The sequence below is a fragment of the Sinocyclocheilus rhinocerous genome, unplaced genomic scaffold (assembly GCF_001515625.1).
Source record: "Sinocyclocheilus rhinocerous isolate Xijiao unplaced genomic scaffold, SAMN03320098_v1.1 scaffold2161, whole genome shotgun sequence".
Lineage (NCBI taxonomy): Eukaryota > Metazoa > Chordata > Actinopteri > Cypriniformes > Cyprinidae > Sinocyclocheilus > Sinocyclocheilus rhinocerous.
This window is the reverse complement of record NW_015648277.1, coordinates 100,478-121,624: the sequence shown is the minus strand read 5'-3', so window position 1 is coordinate 121,624 and position 21,147 is coordinate 100,478. Positions and strand designations below refer to the sequence as shown.

At 36.6% G+C, this 21,147-nt stretch overlaps 1 protein-coding gene across 1 annotated transcript in view; it reads left to right on the top strand.

Annotated features, from left to right (window-relative positions):
* Positions 1-4,762, top strand: part of cacna1ba (calcium channel, voltage-dependent, N type, alpha 1B subunit, a) — a 74,035-nt gene extending 69,273 nt beyond the window's left edge. The window contains exons 43-44 of the mRNA XM_016514280.1: positions 1,487-1,689; positions 3,385-4,762. Of these exons, the coding sequence (XP_016369766.1) occupies positions 1,487-1,689; positions 3,385-3,882 (701 nt within the window). The 3' untranslated portion in view covers positions 3,883-4,762. The remainder of the gene's footprint in view (positions 1-1,486; positions 1,690-3,384) is intronic.
* The last annotated feature ends 16,385 nt before the right edge of the window (positions 4,763-21,147 follow it).

Here is a 21,147-nt window from a genome sequence, read left to right as displayed (position 1 = left end):
AATATGACCAGATATTGCATTGTATTTTGCTTTCCACACTACAATACATTTTCTTCTTGTTTTATAGTTAAAATAACAATAAAAAATTATAAATGAACTTCAGCAAAATTATGCAAGATATCATGATTTTAGATATCAACGTTTTGACTTGATTTCCAGTAAAAATATTATAAATATACAAATATTATAAAAAGCAAAAATATTGTATTAAGACTAATTCTAATTGTTTTATTTACCTTATTGGCAAATAACATGTTTTTCTTTAAGCATGAAGTGAATTTTGTAGTCAAAACATCAAAACGTAAGTAATTTAATAATAATAATAATAATTTAAAAACGTCAATCACAATTTTGCTTTTCAACTTCAACTTTTATTTATTTGTATAGCACATTTTAACGCAATTTTGTTGCCCAAAGTACTTCACAATTTATAAATAAATAAACCACTTAATGAACCAACCCACAGATGACAAACACCCTTTATCTGGTCATTACACATCGGGGTTGTTCCTTGGTCATTACACATCGGGGTTGTTCCTCTACGAAAGGGAGGAACTGCCAGTAACAGTTTATCTGCTGATCTCAGTGTCCTAGCTGATGTATGGTACTCTAAAAGATTGGTGATATAACTGGGGACATGTTATGAAGTGCTTTAAAAACCATTAATAAAATTTTAAAATCGATCCTGTACTGAACTGGTAGCCAATGGAGAGAGGATAATACTGGAGTAATATGATCCCTTTTTTTCGTGCCTGTCAAAAGCCTGGCTGCAGCATTCTGTACAATTTGCAGACGAGATAGTTGTCGCTGACAGATCCCAACATAAAGAGAATTGCAATAATCCAATCTCGAGGTAATAAATGCATGGATAATGGTCTGGGACTGTAGCGAGTGCTCGTTCCCGACTTTAAGTGGTAAATATATCTGAGTGTCATCAGCATACATATGAAAGGAAATGTCATAGCGACGACATATAGATCCAAGTGGGCACATGTACAATGAAAATAATGTAGAGCCCAGAATAGAACCTTGAGGAAGACCATATTTTAAAGGAGCCACAGAAGATGAAGTATTTGAGAAATTAACAAAAAATGTTCTATCATGCAGATATGAATAAAACCATTTTAAAGCTGTTCCTTTAATGCCTACATCACACTCCAAACGTTTTAAAAGGATCGAGTGATCAACAGTGTCGAATGCTGCACTGAGATCCAGCATAATTAAAACAACCCCCAACCCAGAGTCAACTGCCATCAGTAAATCGTTCACAACTTTTACCAAAGCGGTCTCTGTACTGTGACCAGCTCTAAATCCAAATTGGAATTTATCCAGAATATCATTTTCAGTTAATAAAGGGGTAATTTGAGAAAAGTCAAGTAAATTTGTCTAAAGATAAGATAAATGTACGGATTAAGAAAAGTCTTTGTTGCAGTGCATGTTTTAATGGCTTGTCTTTCTTTCCCTCATGTTTTTGGTTGGTTCTCAGGCACAGCAGCTGACCCTGTAGAGGAGAGGCCGCATGACCGAGGTCGTTCCCATGAGAGGAAGCATCATTCGTCTTCAGCGGAGAAGCAGCGGTATTACTCATGTGATCGTTACGGCAGGCGGGAACACTGTCCCAGCAAGTCTGCCGTGGCAAGCTGTGCCACCTCGCCCAGCGAGGCCCAGGAGGCCAGTCTCAACAAGCAGGTGGGATAGGGTTGTCAAGACAGGACAGGGACATGTGTTAAAATGAAAGGCTAGGTCAGAAGTTAGAGACTGGATAATGATCAGGGAATGAATAAAAGGATCTTTTGAGTTTGATCTAATGAAAAACATGTTAGGGATTTGAGACAAGGTAAAAATTAAATAGTTATGAAGGTAGAAATCTGTGGAAAGTGCCAAGATGCATTAAACAGTAATGAAGATAATGTTCTGAGTTAAACACAGGTTATGCTCTATGGTCTATAGCATCTGTGTCCCTCAGTATAAAAAAAGCAATACACTTACAATGGAAACCAATGGGACTTTTAAAATGCACACAGTTTAACACATATTTAAGACTTAAATATTGTACCTTAAAAAGAGACTTACATGATAAATCTTTTAACTTCTGTCATTACCATACACCTGGTATCCTTCACAGGATGCATGAAATGATACTAGAAAGGGAGGTGGCATAACCTTTTGCCAAGGACTGGAGCAAAGTTTTCCCAAAAATCAGAAGATCTTGTTAGTTACTGGATCATTTCTTCAACTCAATGGACTCTGTCTATTCTAATATATCTAAGTCTTTCCGTTATATTTCGAATAATATGATAACTAATTATATTAATATAATAATATAGTATATTTTATATATTATTAACCTTTCTCATGAGTTTCCACTGTAATTGCATTAATATAAAAGTGTTTATTGTTTTTACAAACTGAGGGCCTAGTTTAAAACCTAGAAATAAGTTATCCACTTTATTTTTTAACACAGAAGTAAGCTATTTCCTGTGAATGTGCGAGACTTCTGGTTCATTAGCCACTATAGGTAAATACCTAGAAAAATATCAAAATGCTGAACACTGTACAACTACAGTATTTGCGCTACAAACCAGTGTGTTTTACAATTGTAAATCAAAATAATTTGACAAATGCCAATTTGCAAAATGCCACATCCACTCTTAAATTAAAAACAAGGTGGATAGTGAGTATTGGACTGATAAAAGTGCTAGTCTGTCATTTAAAGTTTATCTTACATTAGGTCAATTAGCTTTTATACCTTTTTAATGGAAAACAACAACAACAACGTTGCATTGTTTTCCTTGTCTAATAACAACTGATTTGTCTAAAATTACAATCTAAAGTTTAGAATCATATCAGTTGTGTTTTAGGGATTTTACAGATGTTTAAGCAGAGAATTTGCATAGTACAGAATCCTCTGCACAGGCTGCTGTTGAATTTTAAAGCTCTCATGGCACCAATCACACAGAAATGCAGTAAAGTGCTAACCATTCCTACTCAAGCCATGAAGATATTGAGATATGATAGTTTTTTCTTCTAAAATGTTTTACATTTTGTGATATAAACATCATAAATGAAAAAGTGTCTCTTCTCTACGGTTGTAGTGCAACCACTCATAGGCTTTCACTTCTCTTTCCACTCTTCTTTCACACCATTTCTCTGTGCATTTGTCCGTCTTTTCTTTCTTTGTCTTCACTGTCATTTTCACTCTCTCCTTTCTTTTTGTCTTTCGTTTTTGTCTTAATCATCGTCCATCTTTTTCCGCTGTCTCGTCCAACATGTTACTCATCCTTTCCTTCCTTCCTTCTTTGGCCCCTGGTCCCTGTCTAACCTTTTGGGCATTTCCCCCTCATCATTTTATTGTTTTGATTTGCTTGTTTAATTTTCATCTAGGGCAGTGGGTGGGCTAAGGGGAGCCCGGTGTTGTTGACCTCAGGGGCGAGCACTCCAAGCCGTGGGCGCAGACAGCTGCCCCAGACCCCCCTTACTCCTCGTCCCTCCGTGGCCTACAGGACTGCCAACTCCTCCCCTGTGCAATTTCTGGGCACACAGGCCGGCTTGCTTCCCCCGAGTCCCAGCAGGCTGAGCCGCGGTCTGTCCGAGCACAATGCCCTCTTACACAGCGGCTCCATCTCCAGCTCACTGGCCCCCGTCAGTCGCATTAACTCAGAACCCTTCTTGGGGCCGTACGCCATCTTCCAAGAGGATCCGAGCCCTCAGACGGGCCATTTTGCCCAGACTGTAGGGATGCCGATTGTGGCGATTCCCCCACCTCCCCAACAGCAGTTCCGCGGGGTTCCCAACGGATACCACTTCATCACGGGCCCCGGGGCCAGCAGAGGACGGCCACGGCAGTACTACCCAGAGGCAGAGATGGACGACTGGTGCTAGCATGGCTTTAATTTACACACACGTACAGATGATGTTTTTGTTTTCGAATCATGATGAGTTTTATCATCTCTTATTTTGCGGGTGGTGTTAAATGCAGTAATACATGTATTTGTTTTTCAATGTCCAAAGGATAAAACATACATGTATGCTTACAAAGCAGCAGCAGATGTGGGATAAAAAGGCTCAAACCCACCTGACTTTGATGCATTTCAGTCAGGCTAAATGGTTTGATGGGTGTGGTCTTTTTAAAAACACTTAAGATTGACCATTTATATGAAAACACATGGGCTTTTTCTTAATCTTTGCCTTTCTAAGGGCAAAAGATGCCAAATTGTGCTTGTGTAACCTGGGAAAAGAGTGACCACTGCTTCAAGTGTAGACCACAATGGGCGTCTGGCCAGTTTCCCTCAAAGCCAGCCTCTGAGACGCACCCTTAATGCAAATATTCCCATAAAAATATTATCTTGGCGTTATAGATGTACCTTTTATGGAGCAAAAGTTTACAGAAGTGGCTGGAAATGCAAGAAACATTGTTTTATTCGACCTTTCATCTCCATCTTAGAGAATTCCACGTTATTTCACACTGTTGCGAAAGCAGATTGTTCATTATGCTGCCGATGACCATTCCTCGCACATGTCACTATGTGTGAAACCTTTGACAACCATAATGTACTTTGTTTTATATCAAATTGTAGATATTTTATCTATTCATTATGTGCTTTTTTGTATTGTAAAGACGAACGGTTTTACGTAAATCGCTTACGGCTTCACCATACTGTCAGGTCTACTGATTCTTCTTGACTGCTCCAGATGTTAATTACAAAGTGCCTAACCTTTTGAATATATTGTAGTAGTGATGCAACCTCAGCCTTTTTTAGTGCATCCACACTTGAGAGAGTGAACTGAACAAGCTCTAAGGGTTAAATGGCAATACCATGACTAAGGTGAGACCCTTAAGCAAGGCACCGAACCCCCAACTGCTCCCCGGGCGCCGCAGCAAAAAAATGGCTGCCCACTGCTCCGGGTGTGTGTTCACGGTGTGTGTGTTCACTGCTGTGTGTGTGCACTTTGGATGGGTTAAATGCAGAGCACTAATTCCGAGTATGGGTCACCATACTTGGCCACACGTCACTTTCACTTCACTTCAAAAGTATATGTTAGTATGGAGTACCTATTAAAAAACTGCAGTAGTTGTGTATTTGTCCTGACGGGGACTTTATAACCACAGTTATAAAATTGCATGTTAAAAAAAGTCTTCAATTCTTGATTGACCATGGTTAAGAAACCAATATTTACATTGTATATGTCCTGTCCTGATGAAGATGCTCAGACTGCATTGCTATTTGCCTTCTCTGTTTGATTCTTTGAATGGTTAGTTGCAAGGACTGAGAACTGAAGAACTGTCACAAAGGAGCGTGCTTTGCTCATGTAGCAGGTTTCCTGATGTGAGCGCGTGTTGTGTTGCGTTGAGTCAGGGTCCTGGCACCGGTACAGTAGGCCGATCTGTGTTAGGGTTAAACTTTCCCCCTCATGGCACTCCTCCAAGCACCCCCAGACACACATACACACTCACAGCTTTCATTCTGCCGCCGTTCCCCAGCTGCTGGCCGTATAGAAATATGGCCGGCTCCTTTTTATCACACTGGTAACATGAGAGGAATATTCAGCCACCTGAATTCAGAGGGTGAGGCAGTCTGAAAGAACAGAAAAAAGCCTCTGTATTGGGACACTGTACGGACAGGGATCATTTCACGAGTTCCGCATTGACATGCATGAATACATTAGACGCTTGTAGAATTGTTTGGCTAATCAGGTGATTCTTGGCCACTGATGTGTCAGGACTTTGCTGACAGTGAATGTTCTTTCATTTAAACATGTATTTTCTTTATGTAGGGCTATGCAACAAGATGACACTTTGGAAAATATACTTCATTCATTTTGTAGCTTTACCTGCTGGGAAATCCAGATTCAGGCTTTAGCATGATAGTGACCAAATCTTCTTCTTTTTTTTCTTTCTTTTTTTTAAATAATAATAATAAAAAATTTATGAAAAGGTATATTTTAGAATGCATAAAGGCACAATGATTAAAAAGCAGAAATCAGCAAAAAAAAAAAAATATATATATATATATATATATAAAAATTATTTGCAAGTTTCTGTATGTGCATGCATCAGAGATGTCCAGTTCGTCAGGGGAAAAAAGAAAAATGTTGTTTCAAATCTACGGTCTGAACAACTGCTATTTTTCTACATGCTCTGTGAGACTGAGGTTAAAGGATGTGCTGACATTTTGCTGATATCGTTATGAGTTGTTGCATTGTTCACGTGTAACTATGGAACAAATCTTTGCACTCCCAGCACATCTATTGATGTCCTTCGGCATGTTCTATCGATAAACCAATTTCTTCAGCTTCTCTATGATTTGGGAAAACATCATATTCATCTACCAAACCTTTCATAATTTATTGCCAAAATCTGAAATGCTCTTTTCCCCTGTACATCAAGCAAGCTTAAATGTGGCTGTTTCTGGAAAGATTAATGTTTGCATGGTCTTAAAATGTATGCGCATGTTGAAATACCCATGGTTTATCTTCGTACTTTTTGATACAATGCTTTCTTTTTTTTTGTTTGATTTTTTAAACGACCTTTGATATGAATTAGGGGATTTGTTGAAATAAAATAAAAAATGAATTGTTGAAACATTTATAAATAAAACAGTATTGATATGTTGACAGCTCCGTCCATGCATAAGAGCTGGCACATCCTTTATTTGATTTCTGCTATTGACTTGTTTGTTGCCTGATTTCTGTTCCATGGCCAGACTTTGAAATCTGCAGTTGTTTCTACTATAACATTTTTGTATGAAGCGAAGTCCTTGAATTAAAAAATGAACTCAAATAATAGAGATCTGTGGTTTATTGAATATTTAGCCTGTCCTGAAAACGTGCATGCAAATATATGACAATAAATCATATTATACGATATCATATTTATATGATAAAATATATGATATCTGCAGCATCGTAGAGTATTTTCTTTTTGATTGATGATGTTACAGATTGATCAAAGCATGAGACTGTACAGGAGTGGCAAGGTGAATCAGGGTTCCACCTGTCTGGAGGCTTACTTGGATCTGATTGGCTGGTTCGTGTGATGTGGGCGGACTTGAACGGGGATGATTGGGAAGCGTGCATTTGCGGAGCAAGAAGACTTCTAGAAGTAGACCGATAACAGATATCACGCTCAATACTTATGTAAACTTTCCATACCATAGACACGTCAGCTTCTAGGCTATAATTTATATTCATGGTTTTAATCATCATTTTAGTACTATTTGAGTGTTAACTGGAGGAACACTGCTTTTCAAATATGTGGTTCATTTTATCAATGTGTGCACTGGTTAAAGCTTTCCATGCAGACTTCTCGGAAACAGGATCTGGTGTCCCGGACTCAGGTAAAAACAGAGAGGAAACACTTCACCTGCCGACGCTCGCGTGTAGTGTAAACAAAACGATTAGCATTCAGTTTAATATTATGTAATTAGTTTACGTTGTTTAATTAAAAAAATAAAAATGGAATTTAAAAGAGCATTTACCTCACTAACTGACACGCTTAACTTTTTCTTAATCGTTTACAGTAACAACCTAAAGGTGATTAAGAATATTTTTTTTCTTAATTCGTTGTCATTTACCCGCATACCGCAAAATATGCTCTTAATAATACTAACTACAGAATACAGTCAGTCCTTGCATGGGTTATGACATTTCGTATCATTGCAGTAACGTTTTAACTATTTACATGGTCTAGTGCTGTTGTGTAGTATCCATATTATCCCGAGGTGGCGGTGTAGTAACGCATATAAATGTTGATATATTCTCTAATTATACATTACATTTTTGTCGTGTTTAAGTATAAGCTTAATCACTTGGTAATAAAAACTAAAACTATTACAGACTGCTTCAAGCTACTATAAACTCAAATAATGTATTTGCAGTTTGTACACTCTGATGGTAAAGCTCATGGAATGGTTGTCTGTCAACAGCTGTTGAACATATTTCTTAGTGAAAAGCCATATAACCACATTCAAGTTCTTTACATTTTTCTAGAAATCTGTTCCACAGTCTTATACCACCATGTCACAATTTGTACCTAAAACCGTCCATATGTGAAAGGAATCTGATTTTTTTTTTTTTTAATTGAGCTAATGTTACAACAGATTCTCATGGGCCCTGTTACAGCCACCTGTCCCATTGAATGTGGTTTGCCTTCTCAGTGGTTGGAGAACATTGTGGATAATCTGGGGATTATTAGAGCGAGTCTGCAGAACCCATTATGTAATCAGTGCAGTAACATGTTTTACAACTTTTAATAAGTTGTGCCATTCTTGAGTGTGTTAATTTATTCAGTGAATTTGTTGGTTTTCAATTGCTAGGCTTCATAAAATGTAGTCACAGCTCTATTGCCACCTGTAACACCTGTACCATTTTCAAACTACTGAGACAGATACATTAGATTTATAGGAGATGTTACTGTTTGTTAAAGCCCTAAATTACATCATTGAGGAGTTCATGAGAATGGTCAGGTCTCTGTATTGTAGTTTTTGGAAAAATGTTCTAGTTTTGCTGGAAATTTGGGGCACATCTTGCTTTTATTTGATCACGTGTACCACTTTGATCATGTCTGACTTTCAGAATGTGCAGATGTTGTTTTAAAAGCCCTGTCTGATTGTGGTACAATATCAGTGCCTTGTCTATGGGCAGAGAATAATGCATATTGTCATTTTAGAACTTCTTGGCAAGGACCTTCAGCAGGAGGTCAATTACTGTTTGATCTCAAAGAAAGAATATTGAAAAGAGGACAAAAATACAATATGTTCAATTTGTACAATATGTTACAGTTAACTTGAACCAAAGCTGAAAAAGTTCAGCTGATGTTTCGTTCCCTCCCATATTAAAATGAAAATGTAATGTGAAAATTTGGCGGATTTGTGGGGCCCGTAAGATATTTATTTATTTATTAAAAAGTCTCTTATGTCACCAAAGCTGCACTTATTTGATCAAAAATACAGTTAATATAGTAATGAAATACTCTGTAAAATAACTTTTCTATTTCAATATATCTAAAAATGTAATTTACTGTATTTCTGTAATGGCAAAGCTGAATTTTCAGCAGCCATTACTCCAATCCTCAGTGTCACATGATCTTTCAGAAATTAATCTAATATGCAGATTTGGTGCTCATGTAACATTACTTATTATTATCAATGTTGAACGGTTGCACTGCTTAATATTTTTGTAGAAACTGGTATACTTATTTTTTTTACAGGGTTCTTTGAATAGAAAGTTCAACAGCATTTATTTGAAATAGAAATCTTTTGTAACATTATTAATGTATTTACTGTCACTTTTGATCAATTTAATGATACTTGCTGAGTAGGTTTTTCTTTAACAAATATATTTTTTTTTATATGTGGATAGTTAATAGTTGATTAGTTGACAAGATCAAACAAGTGGGTTTGCTTTAGCCTATCAGTAGACAAAGAAAAAGGACATACAGAATATTGTTGTGAACACATGTTTTTCCTCAAACATCTTTTACTGTACTCTAATACACTCTCAGCCAGTGTTAGCCAGTCATGTCCTTACTCAATCATTACAGTGAGAACATCAGCTGTATGCATGATGTCACAGTGTTAATAGACAGATTGGCTGTCAAATGCAAGGTTACGGTCTGTTTGCTCTGAACACAATCCCTTCTTTCTTCTCATTTTGACTGTAAATCAAAGGTCTGGTGCGTCTGTCTCTGTGGCGACTTCAAGCAGGCAGTTATAGTAGCAGACATAATTAATGCTGTCCCTGATTGATTACCTTGTCTCTGGTGAGCAGCCAGGGTGAAACAAGCCCCTTAAACCTTACTGATTATTTGTCTGGAGGCTGTTGCATTACTGTACTGTAAGGCAAATGCAAGCTGGCTGTCTGAGCTACAGCCATGGAGACTAGACTTAATCTGGACAGTGTTACTTTTATCACATCACATCAGTAGCCAAGAAGTAGAGAGATCAGTCTGTGCCTTCGTAAAATGTGCACATAATTTCAATTAGCTATATGTTTTTAAACTATATGAGAGAGATTGATGGATTTTACGACTGTAAATGCTAAAAAAATCTTCCATTGTATGGAATTAAAGGTTCAGATTTGTATAGATTTGTAGCACTTTTAAGTTTTTTTCCATAATGTCAAAGGGAATTATAATTTGTTCTGACAAAGGGATAGTGCACTCAAAAAAGAATATTCTGTCATCATTTACTCACCGTCATGCCATTCCAAACCTGTATGACTTTCTTTCTTCTGTGGAGCAAAAAACAAGAAAATTAAGACCTCCTTTTAAATACCCAAGTAGTATAACAGCACTAAAATTAGACCATGCTGATATGAAATGTCTTCAGTAAAAACAAGTCATTTTATGTGCCCTTACCTGTACACACAATGGCATACCTTTCCACACCAGTATTTCACAATAAACATTCTGTAACATATCTAAATCATTAAGGTTCAGGTTGTATTTTTTTTTCCTCCAGAGGCATTAAAAAATATTAAATAAAGAGAACACTTTCTCACTGGTAGAAGCACAGGATTGCAAAGTCATTGAGTGTGTGGGAACCAGCAGTAACCTTTGCAATTTCCTTTCCCATGAAAAGAGCGAGTTCTCTAGTTGTCCAGGATTGTGGGTAATGTAGTGCTTGTCTGGTAATATAGAGATTAAATGCATTTTTTTTTTCAATAAATTTGATCATGATGAGTTATGGCTCATACAGAAGCATATACCATTGTTTAACAATGTCAGAGCCTATACTTTTTTATGAATACTGCGAATTCAGACATATGGCTTTTTTCACATACTGTTTTTAGCAAACTATATTTCGGATGCAGCCACAGAGTTTGATGCAGTTGGGTCTAGGCACTAAACGCAATAAAATGGAAGTAGGGACTTTATTGTGATGTACATCTGAGTGTAGTGCATTTTCAAACAGGAAAATTATGTAGGGTGGGAACTTGGTTCTATGCATCAGTCATTGACTGTATTTATTGCTCATTGAGGCAGATGAATGAAAGTTCACAGTCACACTAAATTATTGGAGAAGTCCTGCATACATCACCAGAGACTTTTTGCTTCCAGTTCCAGTTATCTACATTTTATTTGACTTTTTCCATGTTTTTACTTAAATTAAAAAGGTAAAAACATAAACGTATACAGTATGTGGATGAATTAAAGCTCTATAACATGCCTGCCTTTACACTTGACACTATCTTTAATCAGTAGCATTTGGGTTACTTTGATGGCTCACAGGTCAGTATTGTGCTGATAACTCATTTCATTAAGGTCGTTTAGTATATTACAGTTAGTGTTGCGTTTTGGTGCCAATGTCCCTCTCTTAATATAAACCTCAAACTGGTGTAGGTCGTGCTTATTTTTTTTCCACCCACTTACCATGGATCGGAATCCTGTGGGCGCCCCTGGACGTTTCTGACGCCAGTCATTCGGCTCTCAAAACACTGATTTGATTAGTGAGAAATTCACTCTTGAAGCAACATTTGGCAGAATTTCAGTGTGCGGTTGATTTGTGGCTGGTGGACAGGAACAGGCCTGTTAACTCTGTAAGGAAAGTCAGAGTGGATAATGACGCTCTTTGGGTTTTCTTGGCACTGTCTTTCCTTTAGGGAAACCTTGTAGCCTTGTCTCCCATGCTGCATTGAGATTGCTCTATTACATTAAACCATTTAAACAGCTGTGCCTATCAGACCTGTCAAGTGAAGTGAAGTCTTTTTCATGTGATGTAACATACATTTTTAGTCCCTGTGTATCATAGTTTGAGATCATTCTATGTCCTTTGAAAATTCGTCATCACTTTAGTTGGATTGGTACTCTGGGTAATCCATTTCTCTGAGCTGATCCATTACCTGCTTCACATCAACTAAAGAGTCCAGGACCTGGCATCTTGTCATAGAACATTTTGAGATGTCAGTGCCATAGTTGACAGAAACCAAACACTCTCAACTAAAACTAACTCTCAACTAAAAGGAATGACATTTTCAGCTTTTTATAACAATTCCAGTTGTTTTGTCATGACTTGTCTGGCATTTGAAGAGTTATTTGCTTTTGTAATAAAAATAGCAAGAATGAGAGATGCATGTCTAGAAGGGCTTAGGGCAGCAGTTTTTTTTTTTTAATGTAAGCCTTTATTCATTTATTTATTTACCTGTCATAAAATGTTCTATTATGTGACAAATATCAGAGACATTACATTTTGCTGCAAAATGGTTGGAATTTCTTGCAGCACTTTTAAAGGGTTACTCCACCCCAAAATGAAAATTGTGTCTTTAATTACTCACCCTCATGTCGTTCCAAACCCGTAAGACCTCCTTTCATCTTCGGAACACAAATTAAGATATTTTTGATGCATTCTGAGAGTAACACGATCAACGTCCAGAAACGTAGCAAGGAGATCGGTAAAATAATCCATGTGACATCAGGGGTTCAACCTTAATTTTACGAAGCTACGAGAATACCTTTTGTACACAAAGAAAACAAAAATAACGACTTTATTCAACAATTCGTCTCCTCCGCGTCACCGTAGCACCATTTTGGAGAGTATCCACTCTCCAAAATGATGCTACGGAGGAGACGAATTGTTGAATAAAGTCGTTATTTTTGTTTTCTTTGTGTACAAAAAGTATTCTATCCAAATGAACCTAACAAAACAAAGTGTAATGATACATGGAGAGCAGAAGAGGGGGAAAAGTAGAGGAAGAGGCCATGTATAAAAGACAGTAGCATAATGACATACAATATCTCAAAATAACATAAAGGGGTATCAGTTTTATCAAGATATTGGGTCCAGATATGATGAAAAGTTTCAGTTGACAAATGAATGATGCTAAACAGATGCTTTTAAAATGCCTCTCTTTATGTTTAATATTGCTATAGTGAACATAAAGCTTTCAATTTAAAAAATGTATTTGCATTTTATATTTTTTAAATCATTCTTATTTTTTGCATCTTCAAACGATTATTCTGTAAATGAATGCACATTACATTTGCTGAATCTGTTTTGGTGTTAAATTTTTGGTGAATTAGGCCAGACAATGCTGTACTGTATGTACAGTACTATGAGCTTTTTATAAAAAGCCCTTCAGTTCTCCACGTTTATCCTTTGCACTTTTATTCATTGTCAGGGTCGATGCATTGTTGAATTGAATCCAAAAAGATACCAATCCAAAAGGGGTTTGGGGTTGATGTTGGGCAAGTGGCCAGGAGTCTCTTTGATAAGCTGCTGTCAGCCTGTGCTGTATACATCCTGTGTGTTCAGCACCCTGTATTCATTAGGAGCTGGAATGTGTACCTTACTACTGCACCACAACCTACATTATAGAGAGCTGGAACCATGTCCTTCATCACAGAATGTGCCCAGACTCACCTACAGCCAGAGCTGTCACCACTGCAGCGCAGCAGACCTCTGGGGTTACTGGTCAAGGGGAACTTAATATGAGAGGACACTATTTCCTTTCTTATTTTGTTATCATCCAGGACCAGTTCCTAAAGAAAGTCCTTAGTTCTTTTGTTATAGAAGTCAGTGAGTTTGTCTGTGCTGAGAAATGAATCAGACAAAAAATTCTTAGACTATTTAAAGGGATAATTAAACAAAACAAATCAAAGTTCCGTCATCATTTACTAACCCCTTTGCCTTTTTGAAATGCATCTTTCTTTTTTCTTTTTTTTAATAAAATTTTTTGGTCTGTTCTTTGCACAAAGCTATTGTATGTCTTAAAAATATATATATTCATACTGTATATAGCAAATGTGTTCTGGACTTCTACAGTACACTTATCAAGGTCAGTTCTTATTCCCATTAGTTGTATGGAAAAAGAGCTGCCTGGGAATAGCTTGAGCTATTCTTTGTATTTCTGTGAAATAAGAGAAAATCATATGGGTTTAAATGAAATAAGGTAATGCAGAAGAAGAAAGAATATTCATTTTTCAATTTGAAATTTCCTTGACCATGGGAAATGACCATGGAATGCGTGAGTAGAGAAATCTGGAGAAATGCATTTTCTACAGTTTGACAAGATGAATACTGTGTAAGAGTGATAATGAGTTGTGAATTTACTGCCTGATGTGAGTGAGGATTCTTCCTGCAGTGCAACATCTTGAATTCTTTTCCATTCTATGTGTTCTGACATGAATCCCAGAGGATTTTGTGAAAGAAGCTGGAGCGATTTAAGTCATGCTAGATTTTCCAACCATCGCTATAACCAGTTTATCTTGTATTCAGCATTTGATCCATAAAAGATATTGTTCCACTTGATTGGCTATAAAATATCATTAACATATCTTCATCGGGTTTCATTGACTTTGATTCTTAAAATATGCAGAGTCTCACCATTTTATATGAAGCCAATAGTTTTTCATGTTTGACCAACTTTTTCTCAGCAGAACATGGAAACATGAACTCATGAATTGTGAGAGCTGCCATCAAAGTAGGTATAGATATCATGACGTGTTTGACAGCTTGATTAATTAATAGTTCAGAAATAAATGATTGTTTGGAAAAACTGAAAGGTGAACTCTTAAAATTGCTGTCATTATTCACAAAAGCAAACTGTCTGTGTGTGTAATGCCACCTGTGAAAATACTCATTGAACCCTTAGAGCTCAGGCATGACCGTTTTTGGAAATTGCTCATATTTTTCTACATTATTCTAGTTCTTAATTCTGACTCAAACTGTCATTGCAAATCTGACAATGAGATTCACAGGAAACAGATCTTAAGTAACATGTAAATTATTATTTAGCAAAACTAACATGCGAATTTATTATTTAATACCTGTTTTAACACAAATTGTGACTGTTCCACTGTTTTCCGGACAAAGGTGAGAGCTGCCATCAAAGTAGGTATAGATATCATGACGTGTTTGACAGCTTGATTAATTAATAGTTCAGAAATAAATGATTGTTTGGAAAAACTGAAAGGTGAACTCTTAAAATTGCTGTCATTATTCACAAAAGCAAACTGTCTGTGTGTGTAATGCCACCTGTGAAAATACTCATTGAACCCTTAGAGCTCAGGCATGACCGTTTTTGGAAATTGCTCATATTTTTCTACATTATTCTAGTTCTTAATTCTGACTCAAACTGTCATTGCAAATCTGACAATGAGATTCACAGGAAACAGATCTTAAGTAACGTAAATTATTATTTAGCAAAACTAACATGTGAATTTATTATTTAATACCAGTTTTAACACAAATTGTGACTGTTCCACTGTTTTCCGGACAAAGTAGTTTTAATGTTTAAAAAGTTATTGCTGTGACATAAAGGCTATTAAACATAAGGAGGAACTGACATTTGTTGATCAAGTTAGAGTTTTGAGAGCGTTTATTTTCTAAAAGTCTGCCATGCTAGTGCCCATGGTTGAAAAAAACCCCGCCACAGACGAACTAAGTGATGCTGTTAGTAATTAGAAAACTGAGGCAAAAACATCGCTCTGATTTAGGTGCCCCAGAGGACTATAAATGTTATCAGCACATAGACCAGGATGGAAAAAAGAAAGATTGAATGTCTTTCAAAACATCCTGAAACTCTGTGAATGTTGATCATGGAGCCGTTCCTAATTCCTCAATGTGTTTCCTTCTTGGCTTAACAGGACAGAGCTCAGGTGTGTTTAGGGAACAATGTTTCACAGGCTTTAATGAGTCTTCCTCACTCTTTGTCTGCCACATGCCACATTACCAGACCCCTTTAAATATTATGGGGGTCAGTTCATGTTTTTGAAAGTTCCTGCTGTTGATTTGCTAATTTTCTTTTCTTTAGTATGGTTGCTGAACTTTTTCTCAATTAAGGCATTCTTGTGGATTTTGATTACCCAAGGTCACTCTGTCATATTTAAATATTATTCCACCTTAAAGAGGGAAATGAAAAGAGCTATAAGAGGTTAGGATTTAGGTGAAGGCGACAGAATGCTTCTCTGTGAAAAGCTTCTTTTTTTTTCTTTTTTTTTACCTACCACTGTGAGTTAAGGTGGAGTTACATTTACCGTTGTTCTGCAAATTCTCATGTCATTTCAATAGGAATCCATGCGATCTGTAATTTTGCATGATGGCAAAAGATTTCCCTACACAGATTTCACAATGGCTTCAAATTATACACACAGAGGCCTTTTCTAAAGAAATTCCCACTAGTGAAATCGTTTACTTTTATTCCTTTCCTTCAGTTTGGGTGTCAGGTGGTGTCCCATCTTTAGCCTCGTAATGAAAGAGATAAGTACCATCAGTCCTTCTCTGATTACACTTCACAGCACAATTGGAAGAAAGGAAACAGCTTAGGAAATGGAGTCTCATCCCTCTTTATTCCATAATTGCTACCGCAAGACTTTTGTTAAACGAACCGTCCATGTAAATGAAACACAAACCGGCACAAGGGGGGCTAATTGGGCATTAAATGGGAAATAAATGTAGCCAAACATCAGACTTGAATCTGGCTGCATGCTAGATGAATGGACTTTTGGAAATTACATACTGGCATTCAACATCCAGTTCCTGTAGAAACTACAGGCAGGTAATTGGAGAAGGAAGGAAAAGAATGGTAAAATAGTGCAGCTTTATACATTTATTGAATTTTAATGCAACTACAGTTAATTTCGGCTGGCCATATGAAAGTGACATTTTGCTGCCTCATACACTCTAAAAAATGCTGGGTTGTTTCAACCCAACTTTGGGTCAAATATGGACTAACCCAACTGTTGGGTTAAATTTTTACATTAAATTTTTAACCCAAAAGTTGGGTTAGTCCAAATTTGACCCAAAGTTGGGTTGAAATAACCCAGCATTTTTTAGAGTGTACAGTAAATGTTTTTGTTGTCAAATAATGTGAAATATAAGAGTTATTCAGACTTCGTTATTTTTAGTGTGTGTTTGTCACTTATGCAAAGTCTGGGACTTTTTATTACACTTTAAATCAGTAAAGAGTCTCAAAGGAAATGTTTTAGCATCTTCTTGCTGAATAATATCCATGTAATTTGTGAAATCTAAATTCCTATGTTGCATTTAATCATTTTATGGGATTTTAACTAGCAGAGCATATGTAAGAAATTTGAGCTGAATACTGTAATACAGTGATTGTACAAATGGTCGTAAAATTATATTTATATCTTTACAAAAATATCACGAAAAGGCATGTCCCATGAATGTCACATTTCATCCTTTGTGTTATTATGATATGCACTGTACATGGATATTAATGTCTGTGTCGTCTCAATGCTTGTTCAGCTGTGCTCTAGGAGGAGGCATGAGTACCCACTGACCCTTCACAGACTTGATCTTAGATCATTTTGTGGCTTTTCTAAACATTCTCAAAGTTGGGACATGGTTTGGGGTGAGTTAGTTATAGATCAGCATGCGGGCAATGAATACTTGCAAAACACAATGACCACAAGCCAAGGTGGGAAAGGGAATATCAGTTTTGCACATGGTCTCAAGGTGTTAGATCAGTCCTCCCCTTTTTAACCTGCTGAAGTCACTCCATTTTCTTTGACGGTGATGCACTCTTCTGATCTGGCTCCACTCTAACCCCATAGGCATCATATTGAGCTGTTTAAAATCTTGTTACAGCCATGTGGTCTGTATGTTATGGGGCGTTGCACATACCCCTTTGAAGCACTGCGAAACTTTGTAATTAATTTTGTTTATCAGTGTTCACATATAATTTTACTTTTTAATTAACTTGTAAACTACACTTTTTCATCATATCAGTACTATTGATTCATATTTTACTCTGTATATGTGGAAATGAATATACTAGTTAGTTATGATACCAAACCGCTGTCCTCACAGCTTGCAGGCTTCACATACACACACACACACACACACACACACTATATTATAGATTCGTTGCGGTACCCTGATTCAGAATCAGATTAATTAATACCTTGATAATGTACCATTTTACAGTTTGATTACCATTTAAGTAACATGATATTTAAATTGTAAAGTCGGTGTCTTTGATACTATTATGAAATAATATAATTTGTTGCATTATATAGCACTTTTCTAGACACTCAAAGCGCTTTACAATGTGAGGGGGGATCTCCTCATCCACCACCGCATAAACACATTTCATTACACCAAATACACAAAATAATGTTCTTTTTAGCAGCATCATATGACCCCTTTAAACTTTATGAAACTATAATGAATTTTCTGCATAGTTAATCTATTGAACCATTTACACAGATATTTTGGGGGGCATTTTTTTATGATTTTGGTTGGCATGTGTACACTTAAAGGCAATAATATGTAGGCTACTACAATAAAGAGGCAACTTAATTTTAACTGGAGAGCAATAAATAAAGTCATTTCATTCAACTTGACAAATGCTTTTAATATAATTTGGATATACATCTTGGGATTTTTAATGACCACAGAGAGTCAGGACCTCGGTTTAACGTCTCATCCGAAGGACGGTGCTTGTTGACAGTATAGTGTCCCCATGACTATACTGGGGCACTAGGACCCACACAGACCACAGGGTGAGCACCCCCTGCTGGCCTCACTAACACCTCTTCCAGCAGCAACCTAGTTTTCCCAGGAGGTCTCCCATCCAGGTACTAACCAGTCTCAACCCTGCTTAGCTTCAGTGGGCAACCAGTCTTGGGCTACAGGGTGATATGGCTGCTATGAAATTCTCCCATTTATGTTTCTATTTTGCTGTAATATTTAAAAAATCGATTTCATAACATCAATTCTGCCTACATTCATGTGTAATTGCATTTATTCAGCTTTTGTGCGGCATTAAACATTCTGTGTCCCTGTGATTATACAATTTGGACATTTGAGGCACACTTAAAAATATCAGAATTTCTTTGCATATGAAACTATATCAAAATCTGCATCTCCAAACAAACTATGCGAGACCTTTTCTCAGAACTAACTCACTTTTCTGAGTCATTTACTATCATTTACACAGGTTATTTTATTGAATGTGCAGTATGAAGTCAGTTTACGCAGGTGTAGCTCATCATATTTACTATATTCCGCCAACATTTGAGAACCAGCGTCCAAATGCTTTTTGTCTTAAGGTTGAATTATATATCTATTTTTTGGTCATTTTAAATGTAACAATTTTTTTTGTAAAATTTGTTGCTTGCTTTTGTGTCAAAAGTGTGCTTGTGCTGTCTTTCTGTAAAATGCACATGGTGTACAGGTCAGTTTAAAATGTACAGGTCAGTTTATTTGATATTTTATCTAATGCAGTTCCATTTCTACATCTTTTAAGACATGTATTCTAGCTTAGTGTGCATGTGGTATGTAGAAAATGGTGGCATGTGCACCTTTCATCAGGTTATCAGCGAGAGCTCATGTGTGACCGGAGTCTGCTGCTTGTGGTCATGCTGCTTGCAGGACTATGAGTGACGACTGATGCCTGAATGCAGTGAGCGTAAAAAGCCCTTTTCAATCTCTTAAATAAATACTCTTAACTCAAATCTCTAATCCGGTTTAAGGTCCATGTATCATGTCTTGTGAAGAACAAATCATACAGTGCTTTGCTTTGCTTTGCCATATATGGCTATTGGGGATTTGGGTTTATGTAGAGGTTAAATATACAGAGCTATTCTTCTTTTTTTCAACATCCCTGTAAATGAGCTGTATATCATTTATTTTTTTATTCTTCCTTTATTTATTTTCGTCTCCTTGAATAGCAGGAACAACTGTGAGGCTGACGGCCAATGAAAATGTAAAGATTGCATCATAAAATTACCATGTTTCTTTAATAGTTGATGTGGGTTTTATTTATCTGTACATTTAAAACTTATTTTTTGGGGGTTGGAAGGATGATCTTTCATTTTTAAATGTACTTGAAAGGGAAGGGGAAAATGAAGAAGGGGAGTCTTGTAGGGTTTAGGGTACTTGGCCATGTTGTGCAGGTAAGGGATGGAAAGTTAATCAACGGCTTGTTCTCTCCACCCTTGATGTCCTATGGGGATCAGGTGGGGGAAAATGCAGCCCTCCATGGGAATGCTTCACCCCAGAACCATCCATCAGTAATGGCCCTGACTGTGTTTGTGCACAATAGGGTAGAGTCATCTGTGGATAGTACTTGGAAGGGGAAAGCTACTTTGCATTAGCCCTGGAGATTTGGACAGTTTGAGACTTGCCCATTTTCACACAATAGGCTGAAACAAGTCCGAAGGTGAATAAAAGGATGATGCAACATCTCAATGTCCCACTATTCTTCCGTAATATATTTTTTTCACTAATAAATGCAGTATCATGAAAAGCATTAATGAAGTGTCACTTGATTTAAGTGACTTGATTCTGTGCAGGTCACTTGCTGAATTGATCAATTGTTTTTTCATTCTTTACAGAGGGGTTCAACACATATCTGAATCTCTTCACACAAAGAGTGGATTTACTTGAGCAGCTCTCAGGCTTAGTACCAACCAGCAGGAACGTGACCCTTTATGAGGAGGACAAGGGATGTCCAGTGCTGGACATTGGCCTGTATTCCACACTCACTATGCCCTCCCAGGAAGCATTTGGTTCAAGGTTTGACATTTATGTATGTCTGTATGTCTTTATGTCTGTATGTAATTATGTCTGTATGTAATTATGTATGTATGTCTGTATGTAATTATGTATGTCTGTATGTATGTAATTATTTAATTATTTTTGGCATTTTATTTGAGAGGTTTTTTTTACTTTTTCTTCTTTTTCATTATGATTTTATTAAAATGACCGTACTTTTTTAAATTTACACTGTTGTTCAAATGTTTGGGGTTAAATATATATATATATATATATATATATAGTTTCATTCAACAAGGGTGCATTACATTTATCAAACGTTTTACGTTGTGACAAAAAATTTCTTTTCAAATTAATACTGTTCATTTAAAAATTCTGTTCATCCCCTCAAAAACTGTCACATGTGCTATTAAGCAGCACAATATTTTCAACTGTGATAACAAGAAATGTTTCTTGAGCAAATCAGTATAATAGAATGATTTCTGAAGGATCATGCTGAGACTCTGAAGACTGGAGTAATGGCTGCTGAAAATTCTGCTTTGTCATCACACACAAATACCTTACATTTTAAAATATGTAATAGAAAACAAATATTTTAATTTGTAATAATTTTTCACATTCTTTCTATTTTTATTGTATTTTCAATCACATTTATCCAGCCTTGGTGAGCATTAGACAGTAGTTTTAA